Source organism: Megalobrama amblycephala, linkage group LG7 (assembly GCF_018812025.1).
Source record: "Megalobrama amblycephala isolate DHTTF-2021 linkage group LG7, ASM1881202v1, whole genome shotgun sequence".
Classification (NCBI taxonomy): Eukaryota; Metazoa; Chordata; class Actinopteri; order Cypriniformes; family Xenocyprididae; genus Megalobrama; species Megalobrama amblycephala.
The window spans coordinates 19,351,284-19,364,893 of NC_063050.1; the positions used below are offsets into that span (position 1 = coordinate 19,351,284).

At 35.8% G+C, this 13,610-nt stretch overlaps 1 protein-coding gene across 4 annotated transcripts in view; it reads right to left on the reverse strand.

Moving 5' to 3' along the window:
- sorcs3 (sortilin related VPS10 domain containing receptor 3) overlaps positions 1 to 13,610 on the reverse strand; it is a 287,643-nt gene that overhangs the window by 13,332 nt on the left and 260,701 nt on the right. For all 4 annotated transcript variants that reach the window (XM_048196352.1, XM_048196354.1, XM_048196355.1 and 1 more), the window contains 2 exons: positions 3,167 to 3,298; positions 300 to 399 (listed from right to left, as the gene is read on the reverse strand). In XM_048196352.1, coding sequence (XP_048052309.1) covers positions 300 to 399; positions 3,167 to 3,298 — 232 coding nt within the window. The remainder of the gene's footprint in view (positions 1 to 299; positions 400 to 3,166; positions 3,299 to 13,610) is intronic.

Consider the following 13,610-nt stretch of genomic DNA (forward strand, 5'->3'; position numbering starts at 1 on the left):
TGCTGGAGAGCAATTATCCAATTATCTTCCATAAGGCTTTCAGCATCACTAGTGGAGCATAAAAGTCCAATCTTTCAACAATATATAGTGCTGACAAGCTTCTGGTCTCAAGAAAGCAATCAACATAATTACCCAGACGAATGCAGGGAACAGTATATAGCACCCAACAGAGGCTAGAGAGGGAGATCAACTGAAATACCACTGTGTAAGGTAATCAAATATAAGCAGTTGCACATTTCAGTTATCAGCTAAATTGTGCCGAAATAGCTACAAACAATATGTTTTCAACAGTTTGTTACCTAAAGTTAATTGCGTGATGTAAACGATGACCCGGGAGCCAGATTTCAACTCGAACTCCACCGAGATCTGATTCAATGCATTGACCAGGATTTCTGATATCTAGGAAGAGAACAGCATACAGAAAAGTTATTTACAGGATGCAGACTTCAGAAAATGTGGGTGCTGATTGCCAAGATGCTATGTGGTTTTGGCATGTATGCAGTGCCAGTTGCTAAGGTGTTCTAGGAAAAATAAAATAAAATAAAATAAAATAAAATAAAATAAAATAAATGCAAGACAATATAAGGTATCTCTCTAAAATAATAAATGCATAAATAAATGCATAAATAAATAAATAAATAAATAAATTAATTAAAATAAAATAAAATAAAATAAAATAAAACAAAAATAAAATGTATGACAATACAGTCATATTACAGTCACAGTCATATACAAAGTTTGGTATCGGTAAGATTTTTAATGTTTTTAAAAGAAGTTTCGTCTGCTCACCAAGGGTGCATTTACTTAATTAAAAGTACAATAAAAACAGTAATATTGTGAAATATTATTACAATTTAAAATGACTGTTTTCTATTTGAAAATATTTGAAAATGTAATTTATTCTTGTGTTGGCAATCCGTTAATCCAGTCTTCAGTGTCACATGATCCTTCAGAAATCATTCTAATATGTCAATTTGCTGCTCAAGAAACATTTATTGTTTACAATTGTACAAAATATTTGTGTACAATATTTTTTTTCAGGATTATTTGATGAATAGAAAGTTCAAAAGAACAGTGTTTATCTGAAATCTAATCTTTTGTAACATTATAAATGTCTTTACTGTCACTTTTGATTGATTTAATACATCCTTGCTGAATAAAAGTATTAATTTCTTTAATTTCTTTTCAAAAAAATAAAAATAAAAATTCTTACTGACCCCAAACTTTTGAACGGTAGTGTATAATGCTACAGAAGCTTTGTATTTCAGATAAATGCTGTTCTTTTGAACTTTCTATTCATCAAGGAATCCTGAAAAAAAGTACACAACTGTTTTCAACATTGATAATAATAACAAATATTTCTTGAGGAACTAATCATTATATCAGAATGATTTCTGAAGGATCATGTGACACTGAAGACTGGAGTAATGATGCTGAAAATTCAGCTTTGCATCACAGGAATAAATTACTTTGTAAAATATATTCAAATAGAAAACAGTTATTTTGAATTGTAATAATTTTTCACAATATTACTGTTTTTACTGTATTTTTAATTAAATAAATTAAGCCTTGGTGAGCAGACGAAACTTCTTTTAAAAACATTAAAAATCTTACCGATCCCAAACTTTTTAGCGTTAGTGTATAATGTATCACTCTAAAATAAAACAAAATAAACTATAAAATGTCAGGAAATATAAGGTATCTCTCTAAAAAAAAAAAAAAATAAATAAAATAAAATAAAACAGAATAAAATGTACGACAACATAAGGTATCACTCTAAAATAAAATAAAATAAAATAAAAATATAATAAAATCATAAAATTTAAGGTATCACTCATGTCCATAACAGCAAAATCTGTGCTACATTTTCGGTAATAGATAATAGCCTTGTTTGTATCTGTAAACAGGATTCTGCACTCTTAGACATAACAGTGGAGATGATGCACAATGTAATGTCTAATATCAGATTTTGATAAACTGCAGTGCGACACACATACCACATCTCTCTCATCAGAGAGGCTGAGAGCCAGTGAGTCCCCAGATGATTTGTTATAGTTCTTTCTGCAGCATCAATAACAAAACTGGCCAAATAGTAAAATGTGTTGTTATTCTTAAGAGTGTAATTTGCCAGTTGTGATTACGCCTGTGAGATCCCAAGAATAGAGCTTAATTTTGTGAAGTGGTAGTGCCAGTAGAACAACTTAGGTTTTGGATCAAAAGGGCTTTAAATACCTAGCCCTAAGTATGAGAAATAGTGATAATTAGTGGCTGACTGATATATGGCCTGATAAGTTATTCGTTGTGACGATAACAGTGAGCAGGACTTTAATTTTGTCAGTGCCATTACTTTCTCTTCATAAGTTTACTGTCTTTTTTTTAACAGATCTGTCTAATAATAGAAAGGCAGATGCTATAATACTTTTTTAATATACCGTCAGCATATACACATTCAAATCATTTAAACAGGTCTTTAAATGCCTTTAGACCTATGTCATTGTATATTTACTGTGTACTGTATGTAAAATTAACATTGCCTGGTCTTTATTTACGAATATATGATTCCCAGTGAGCACAGACTTACCAGATTATTGAGTGCACTGTTGGTTGGTGTTTACTTGCTTTTTGATCATGATTTAAAAAAATTTCAATCTTTGAAAATGCAATGAAAATGACAGAATCAGGAAGTAAAAATCTTTGTTATTTACAATCGTGAAATTAAATAGTCTGATATCATATATACCGGCCATCCCAAAAATATATAAATAAATAAATAAATACATATTGTTTCAGCACTTAGAAAGCCTTATAATGCCTTAGAAAACACTACCAATAAATGTTTGACCCTCAAAAGTGTATTAAATTCAGAAGTCCCTACTGTAAAAGACCCTTGTTGTGGCATGTCCTTGTCATGCAAGACTAATCAGATACTAGTCTTTCCACTATTATCACAGATAATTTTGCCTTTAAGGGTAAAGAAAATAGGTAAAAATGTCATGCAATCCCCTTCGGGATATTTTTGACACATCGTCTCCTTTTGCGCTGACAATTACTTTCATTGTAGCCCCAGGTATAAGCTGCTCTTTTATTCTGATAAAAGGTCCATCATTCTTAAGCGCATTTCAACCTTGACCATTAATGTGAAACCATAAAATTTGCATCAGATAACCTGCTCCAGATCCTCCTCTGTCCGTTTCCTGCCATCCGATTGGTTCCGTGGAGGAAGCAGGAAGAGTTCCGCAGCAGTCGGAATGCCAGGAAACACGGCCACCAGCAGCTGGTCTTCTGGAATGTCAGCGACCTGGACAAAATAACATTAATTGCATAAGACTCAATGATTTATATGTTACCGTCTCCTGCATTTATGAGGGTTGCATTAATTTTAAACGAGGCTGATGGCTTCCAGTAAATCAGATATGATGTATACAGAATGAATCCCGGCCAAGAAATTATTAGACGCAAGTGTGTGAGGGCAAGCGGTTATACACACATTGAATTCCTAAAAACCTCAATCAATATCTTTGTCAGAGAGCCACTACAAAACCAAAAGGTCTAGATATTATGGGCTTCCGCAAAGCCAATAAAGGGAAACCCACCATGTATTTTCCTAGAGATACTCACTAAAGGCCATTTCCCTCATAAAGAGGGAATTATCCGACCTCAGGTAAATAATCTTTGTTTTATCTGCTATTACCACACAGGACTCAACTGGTTATAAGACAATAGCTCAAGAATAGACAGCCTAAGTATAATTTACAATGAGCAATGTGGCCAGAGCTGAAGCAGTCTCACAAATCAATACTCAGAGTCCAAGTTTGTACTCACCGCTGCAATATTGGAGAAAAAAAAGCCCTGGGGCTCATTGAAGGATTCAGCCTATGTGCAACGGCTACTGATATTCCTAAAGAGTAATGCATGTCTTCAAACTATAGCCTTTATTTCTTTCTCAACACACTAGTTTCAACACACACCCCCTTCTGCTGGCGAATTAAGGTCCAGAAAGGCAATTAGACAGCAAAAGAGAGGCATAACATTGCAGTGCTCTTAATTACACCCTGCTAATAGCTTAAGAGTCATTGTTGTAATTAAATCGCTTAATGTCAAAACATTTTCTTCCCAGACTGAAGAACTGTGGAATAACATTAAAAGGCACAGATGCAATAATCCATTATAGTAGAGGACAAAGTTGTTATTAAAGATGCTGTTTAGACATCTGTTGTGTTTTCTGTCATTGTAGTTCATCTTTCCCCATTTAAGTCCATTTTTGCTCGGCTGCGTGTAATATTGACTCTCCACCAGAATGCAAATACAGCTTCACAGGCAAATTTAAACAATTCAACACTTTTATTTACAACTTGTTCCAATATTTGTCATTCAGATGTATAGTGCTATTAAAAAAATACATTATTGTCATCTTTACAACAGAGACCATCCATTGTGTAAATGCTTCCTTGGATGCAAAATCATCAATGTGAAAGTCCTTGGAAAATTTTTAGAGCACAAGACTCAATTTACTGATAATTATTATAAATGGAGACATTTGCACAGCATGGGCCGAATTTTGCTGAACAATGTGCAGACATGCACTCTGGTCATATTTTTGCGGCGCTATTTTTCACCGTAATTAATTAATCTAATTAACACGTTAAATCGACAGCCCTAATAAACAGTCAAACCAAAATGTATTCAGACACCTTGAACATTTCATTCATTATTACAGTTTATTCACTATAGTTTAAAAAATGGTGATAAAATATGACAAGATCTCAGAGTTAAACTGTGTCAGAAAAAAATAATCTTATGTCAGATAACACTTCAGCAAAACATGGTCAGGTCAAAGTGTCTGAATAATTTTTGGTCCCACATTTTTATCAATTTTACTGGTAGTCCACTGTATGAAGAATTTTTGGGTATAACATGTCACAGTTTACTTTATTTTTCTATCTTCACTTACATAAATGAACTATAGTGTCTTGCACACACTAGTAAAAATATATCAAAAATATAAAAAAATGTCTGAATAATTTTTGGTTTGACTGTATATATATATATATATATATATATATATATATATATATATATATATACATATACACAGTACAGTCCAAAAGTTTGGAACCACTAAGATGTTTAATGTTTTTAAAAGAAGTTTCATCTGCTCACCAAGGCTACATTTATTTAATTAAAAATACAGTAAAAAACAGTAATATTGTGAAATATTATTACAATTTAAAATAACTGTGTACTATTTAAATATATTTGACAAAGTAATTTATTCCTGTGATGCAAAGCTGAATTTTCAGCATCGTTACTCCAGTCTTCAGTGTCACATGATCCTTCAGAAATCATTCTAATATGCTGATTTGCTGCTCAACAAACATTTATGATTATTTTCAATGTTGAAAACAGTTGTGTACTTTTTTTTTCAGGATTCCTTGATGAATAGAAAGTTCAAAAGAACAGCATTTATCTGAAATACAAAGCTTCTGTAGCATTATACACTACCGTTCAAAAGTTTGGGGTCAGTAAGAATTTTTATTTTTATTTTTTTGAAAAGAAATTAAAGAAATTAATACTTTTGTTCAGCAAGGATGTATTAAATCAATCAAAAGTGACAGTAAAGACATTTATAATGTTACAAAAGATTAGATTTCAGATAAACACTGTTCTTTTGAACTTTCTATTCATCAAATAATCCTGAAAAAAATATTGTACACAAATATTTTGTACAATTGTACACATTAAATGTTTCTTGAGCAGCAGATCAGCATATTAGAATGATTTCTGAAGGATCATGTGACACTGAAGACTGGAGTAATGATGCTGAAAATTCAGCTTTGCATCACAGGAATACATTACTTTGTGAAATATATTCAAATAGAAAACAGTTATTTTAAATTGTAATAATATTTCACAATATTACTGTTTTTACTGTATTTTTAATTAAATAAATGTAGCCTTGGTGAGCAGACGAAACTTCTTTTAAAAACATTAAAAATCTTAGTGGTTCCAAACTTTTGGACTGTACTGTATATATATATATATATATATATATATATATATATATATATATATATATATATATATATATACAGTAATATTGTGAAATATTATTACAATTTAAAGAAACTGTCAGCCATTTGAATATATTTTTAAATATAATTTATTCCTGTGATGCAAAGCTGAATTTTCAGCATCATTACTCCAGTCTTCAGTGTCACATGATCCTTCAGAAATCATTCTAATATGCTGATCTTCTGCTCAAGAAACATTTCTTATCAATGTCGAAAACAGTGCTTAATATTTTTCTGGAAGCCATTTTCAGAATTCTTTGATAAATAGAAATTTTAAAAAAACAACATTTGTTTGAAAAAGAAATATTTAGCAACCATGTAAAAGTCTTCAGTCACTTTTGATTAATTTAATGCATCCTTGCATAATAAATGTATTCATGTCTTAAAAATATGTTACTGAACCCCAGTCTGTTTCCATGTTTTATGGGGACTTTCTATATACATAATTATTTTATATTGTACAAACTGTATATTCTACACTGAGGGAAAAGAAAAAGTGTGCTGGATTTACATGACTTAATCTTGCACATCGGTCCCACATGAATCATAAGTTAAACAAACATAATTTGTTCACGTAATTTCACCATCACGGAATTAAGTAATTTTTAAGTGACCCAATTAAGTAGTATCAAAGTGATTTTATATGGTTCCCTGGAAGAATTAATCCATGCTATTTCATATACTTTTGTCACATGATTGAATTACAAGATTGTACTAGTTAGCTAACAAAATCAGGCGTAGGATTAGTTCTGGCAGGTCACATTAGTCAAATTTCCACGTCTACCTATAGGACGCCTATCACAGCATCCATATGTAAGGTCCATTCATTATTATGAACAGCTTTATCCCATTGCTCAGGAGCTAGTTACCCTCCTCCATCTCCCGCTAAGCATTGATCAAAGATGTCACAACAAGTACTCAGGGATCCCTAGTGCAATGTGAGTCATACTTGCGTCATTTCCTATTCTCTCTATAATATACCTATCAATAGATGCGGAGAAAAGCCTAAAATAATAAACACAACTTATCATTGGTATTTCTTTCAGTATCAAAGTGTTTGTGATGCAAGTCCTGTGTTGACTCTGAGGCACTGGCTCTGCCTTTAACCCCTGCTACTGAAACCCTCTATTCTCATCTCCTCAGGCTGTTATACCGCTATCGCCCCGGTGCACCAGAACAGACAGCCGCCTCCACTCACCTCGCCTGCCCATTGCCTCAAACAGCCATCTTAAATGGACCTTGACTTTGATTATGTCTGAGCCTCGCTCTCCCTCTCTTTTTAATACACTGAGCTGTTTATCAGCGGCAGTATGGATAAAGTGTATCTGCTACCTCTAGGGCACTATGGGATGTGGTTTATATGCGAGAGGATAAATGAAAGGAATGGGAAAAAGTGAGTCTCTTTACCATGCGAGCTCAATATTAAGCCATTAGGCTTTGAACTTGATGTTGAAACAAAGGGGGAAAAAGTTGGAAGAGGATGGTTTCACTTCTAGATAATTCAGGGTAAAGCCATCTGAGGCCAGGAACCCAGACTGGAAGATAATGAGAGAGAAAGAGCACATGTAGAAGACGGAGGTGCGTGTGCACTTTACGAGCAGATGTGAGATCAGTAACCTCTTTGTGCTGAGCTATTCTGACCTTGTTCTCTGTCAGATTCTAAGGCTCTGTTCTGTATGAGGGAGTTTAGATTTAATTGAGATATTTAGGGATTGTTTTTGTGCATGTCTGAAATAGAGAGACTATATGAATGGCTTGATGAAAACAGTTTTTTTCTAATGAAGCAGGAAGTTGAAAATCAGCTTAGCTTGTTTTCTTGTCATAGTTGGTCTCCCAGTCTGGTCTATTGGCTGGCTTTAGAGGAGTTTTGGGCACTTTTCAGCTGGTCAAAATGGGAGATCAGCCACTTAACCAGCTAAACCATCTTAAGTCCAGCAGACCAGCTTAGGCTGATCCAGGATGTTTATGCACTACAATTAAAAGAAAGTATAATAATGGAATCATTTTAGACTGCACATTTTACAAATGAAGAGTTTCGTTGCAAAACGAGATAACTCCGTTTTTTTAATTTTTCAAAAATCTTGTTTTTTGGTTGTGCATTCCAATTAATATCAATTAAAAGTAGCAAAGTAGCACCATAAAACAAAATAATAACATGATAACATAATAATAAACATGTTTTGACAAAAATGTTAAAAACGGAGTTATCTCGTTTTGCAACGAAACTCTTCAAATATACACTACTTTTCAAAAGTTTGTGATCAGTAAGATTTTTAAAGGTCCCGTTTTTCGTGGATTTTTTAAGCTTTGATTGTGTTTATAGTGTGCAATATAACATGTGTTCATGTTTCGCGTGTAAAAAAACACAGTATTTTTCACATAATTTACTTATCTGTATACCGCTGTTTTCACTGTCATAAAAACGGGCTGATGACTTCCTTGTTCTATGAAGTCCCTCCTTCAGAAATACGTAACGAGTTCTGATTGTGCCAGCGGTTCCTGTGTTGTGATTCGACAGCAGTTTAGCGCATCTTGCCCGGAAAAGTCACGCCTCTTACCATAACGTGGAGATGCATGCGCTCAGTGTTATTGTAAACATGTCTTTAATTTTACCCTATCAATTTGAGCTGAAAATAACAGCGTTTCGACGACATGGCGACAAACACACTCTACAAACGCAACTCTTGTGTATTCCTGTGGGCGGAGGTTAGTCAAAAAACTGTTTTAGTGACGTCATTAAAGAAGGAAGTAGAGGGATGTAGTCCAAACTGGCCATTCGATGTAGGCGACTTCTGTTAAATAAAATATCTCGCTTGGCATTGAACTTTGAGCTTTAAAATTTTACAGATTTTATTTATACTCTAACAACAACATTACACACTAACTAAAGTTTGAAACATGGGATCACGAAGAACGGGACCTTTAAAGAAAGTTATACTTTTATTCTGCAAGGGTACATTAAATTAATCAAAAGTGACAGTAAAGTAGAGGTCTTCACGGGTCCAAAAATTCATACCCGAACCCGAAGAGACCCACAAATGTGCTACACGGAACCGACCCGGCCCAACTATCATTTTGAAAGTTGGACCCGAACCCGTGCAGAACCGAGAAATGCAATAAATGTACTACCCGGACCCGTCTAAGCTGGACCCGAACCCGACCCGACCCGTCTGGACCCGATCGACACATAAGTCTATTCCACAGCAAATTGCTATTAATAAGTCAATAATAAAACGTGTTGTCTTACCTAATATTAGTAGGCTATAGCTTTCTCCCTTGTACCTGACTGTGATGCACTTGCCAAGAAAGTTCGTCCGTTATTCCTCTTTATTACTCTTGCCGATTGAAATGCTTAATCCACTCATTATTCCAGCTTTAAAAGTTCACTTGCTGTCACGATGACAAATGCGACTTTGCAGTTTTGCATTATTTCGTTGTATCTCGAGACTCGAGTCAACTCACATAATAAAATAACTTTGACTGTTTGCCCTTTTGAACTATAATAACGATTGCTTGTTCAGTGACATGGCCGCTGACGTTAGCATTACTTATTTGCGGTCATTTCTGTGCTTTCTGAGCAGAGTCTGACCAAAACTTTAGATATAACAAGACGGCATAATGTTATTATAAAAACAGGAGAAAGAAAGTGCGCTCGCATGAGACATGCGCGTTAGCTGGAGCAACCTGAAACATAAGCTTTAAGCGTCACAGAAAACATTTGTGTGATAGTTCATATTTTGTTAATGATTTGAAATAGGCTATGTTATTTAAATGCGAATGTGCAAGGCTACAAGCAGTTCTTGAGATTTGAAGTTTGTTTGCATTACTGTTGCACACGATAGGAATAGTAAAACTTGATGATCACCGTTTGCTTGCATTAACTCCACCCGCTCTGCTTCTGATGGCTGGGGTCACTCGTGTTTTTCTTCACCTTATTTCCCGGCTCATACTTTGCAAGTTACAAAACACGCACAGCGCTGACTGACTCCCAACACGGCCGGGTGATCTCCGAATCAGATCGGCTCGGGTATACACACAATGTTAATCGGACCCGGGAACCGAAGTAATAGATTAGGACCCGACCCGGACCCGGCTGACCATTTAAAATATAGTCCCGAACCCGTACGGGTCCCGGGTCCTCGGGTCCTCGGGTCTCAGGTCTTCTTTGTAGACCTCTACAGTAAAGCCATTTATTATGTTACAAAATATTTATATTCCAAATAAATATTGTTCTTTTGAATCCTGGAAAAAAAATCCAGAAAAATATTATGCAGCACAACCTTTAATGGGAAATGATACTTGAGCGCCAAAATCAGCATATTATTATTAGTAGTAGTATTAGTAGTAGTAAACAGTAGTAGCAATAGTAGTAGCAGTAGCAACAACAGCAGCAGTAGTAGTTGTAGTAGTAGTAGCAGCAGCAGCAGCAGCAGCAGCAGTAATATGAGCAGCAGCAGCAGTAGTAGTAGTAGCAGCAGCAGCAGCAATAGTAGTAGTAATAGTAGTAACAGTATTAATAATAGTAGTAGTAGCAGCAGCAGCAATAGTAGTAGTAATAGTAGTAACAGTAGAAATAATAGTAGTAGTAGCAGCAGCAGCAGTAGTAGCATCATCACCAGTAGTAGCAGCAGCAGCAGTAACAGTAGTAATAGTAGGATTAGTAGTAGTAGCAGCAGCAGCAGCAGCAGCAGACTACTAGTAGCAGCAGCAGCAGTAGTAATAGTAGTAGCTATAGCAGCAGCAGTAGTAGTAGTAGTAGCAACAACAGCAGAAGCAGCAGCAGTAGAAGTAGTAGCAACAACAGTAATAGCAGCGGTAGCAATAATAGGAGCAGCATCAGCAGTAGTAGCATCATAGTCATCATCATCATCAGCAGCAGTAGTAGTAGCAGTAGTAGTAGTAGTAGTAGTAGTAACAGTAGCAGCAACAACAACAGTATAAGTATTAGCAGTAGTGGTAGTAGCAGCAGCAGCAGCAGTAGTAGACTACTAGTAGCAGCAGCAGTAGTAATAGTAGTAACAGTAGTAGTAGTAGCAGCAGCAGCAGCAATAGTAGTAGTAATAGTAGTAACAGTAGTAATAATAGTAGTAGTAGCAGCAGCAGCAGCAGCAGCAATAGTAGTAGTAATAGTAGTAACAGTAGTAATAATAGTAGTAGTAGCAGCAGCAGCAGCAGCAGCAATAGTAGTAGTAATAGTAGTAACAGTAGTAATAATAGTAGTAGTAGCAGCAGCAGCAGCAGCAGCAGCAGAAGAAGAAGACTACTAGTAGCAGCAGCAGTAGTAGTAATAGTAGTAACAGTAGTAATAATAGTAGTAGTAGTAGTAGTAGTAGTAGTAGTAGCAGCAGCAGCAGCAGCAGTAGCAGTTGTAGTAGTAGTAGTAGTAGTAGCAGCAACAACATTATCGGTCCCACTTTATATTAAGTGGCCTTAACCTACTATGTACTTACATCAAAAAATAAGTACAATGTACTTATTGGGTTCATATTGAATAGCAAAACACTTTTGCTGCTATTGAGGTGGGATACGAGTAAGGTTAGGGAAAGGTTTGGTGGTATGGGTAGGTTTAAGGGTAGGGTTAAGGGATGGGTCAACAGTGTAATTATAAATGTAATTACAGAAATTAATTACAGATGTAATTACATGCAGGTGTTTTTAAAATATAGTACAATGTAGAAACATGTATGTACACAATAAATGCATTGTATCAAATGATTAATTTAAATGTAAGTACATAGTAGTTAAGGCCACTTAATATAAAGTGGGTCCACATTATCAGTAGTAGTAGTAGTGGTAGTAGCAGCAGCAGCAGAAGCATTAGTAGTAATAGTAGCCGTGGCAGCAGCAGCAGCAGCAGCAGCAGCAGCAGCAGCAGTAGTAATAGTAGTAGCAGTAGCAGCAGCAGTAGTAGTAGTAGCAACAACAGCAGCAGCAGCAGAAGTAGTAGTAGCAACAACAGTAATAGCAGCAGTAGCAATAATAGGAGCAGCATCAGCAGTAGTAGCATCATAGTCATCATCATCAGCAGCAGTAGTAGTAGTAGCAGTAGTAGTAGTAGTAATAGTAGGAACAGTAGCAGCAACAGCAACAACAACAGTATAAGTATTAGTAGTAGCAGTAGTAGCAGCAGCAGAGCAGTAGTAGCAACAGCAGAGGCAGCAGTAGTATCAGTAGTAGTAGTAGTAGTAGTAGTAGTAGTAGTAGTAGTAGTAATGCCAGCAGCAGTAGTAGTAGTATTGCAAGGATCATTTCCCCCAAAGTTACATCTTAAATATAAATATTTACAAATAAATATTTACAACTTAACCTATCAAAAACTATTTAATTTTACCTCTGAACATTCCAAACTTATCCTGTTCTATTATTAATATAGCATATACATATTGAAACAGCTGGGATTCTCTGCTTCTTCGAAGGACATTGATATTGAGCTGCACCGGTCCCAGGGTTGGACTGACAGCTCAGGTACATGTGTATGTGCACTGAGACTGTGTAGTGTCAATGCATCGACCAGCAGTGGGTTCAATCTCTCTGTCAGAGCCGGAGAGCTCTGTCACAACTGAGAGCCACAAGTGCACAAAACAGTCCACTAACCACACACACACAAACCAGAGGTACACCTCCCTAGAAGACAATGAATTACTCCCGCTGAGTGCAGTTTGCTGGCTAGTTCACAAGAGGATTTATGCAAATCGGTTAATATGTGCAGAGCACAGTTTGTGTGACCTTGTGGGTCATTTCTGAGTGCTAGCTGAGCACTAGATATACTTTACTACTGCTTCACTCCAACACTGTGATCCAGACATCTGAATTGGCCCAAAATGTTCTTGTCTACATGTCGCCTCTGGATATATGCCCCGTTATAACTGCTGCTATGATTAGGAATAGGAAAATACACACAAACTTCTCATTAAAATGAAGTTTAATTCACAGCCTGCTTTCTGCGGGCAGTTACATTGTGACGTTAATTGCACCAGGAAAATAGGTGCTGAGTTTTGATATCTATAATAAGCCCAATTTACATATAAATGATGTGTATTTGTGCTGAAATAGAAGACAATGACTTAATTTAAATACAGCGCAGTGCTATCTTAGTGCATTTAGCACCTGGTTAAGTAGACTGTGGGTGGCAAATAAGATGCAAGATTTTGGAATGAAATACTACAAAAGTGCTTTAGTGAACTTGCCCCACTGTGTGAGGAGGAACTCGTTCCCTCATGAGTCAGAGACAGACATCAAAAGAAAAAACTGCAAAAAACACATTTCTTGACTTTTTTTTCCCAGTGAACATATCTAAATATATGCAACCAAAATAGTTAGTTATCCTTGTTTTAAGAATAAATCAAAGGTGAGTCTTGTCTGGAGGTGCCTGGCACTGGCATGGGAGTCTGGTTGTTCTAGTCGCGGGGAGGAGGGACAAGGCGGATCAGAGGCGGGGTTGGTGGCTGTGTGGGTGGGTCTGTTGATTGTGCTCACCGACAGGGATGGAATGGCTGAACCTAGTGGGGTATGGATTCGTCTGTAATCATTTCACTGGCT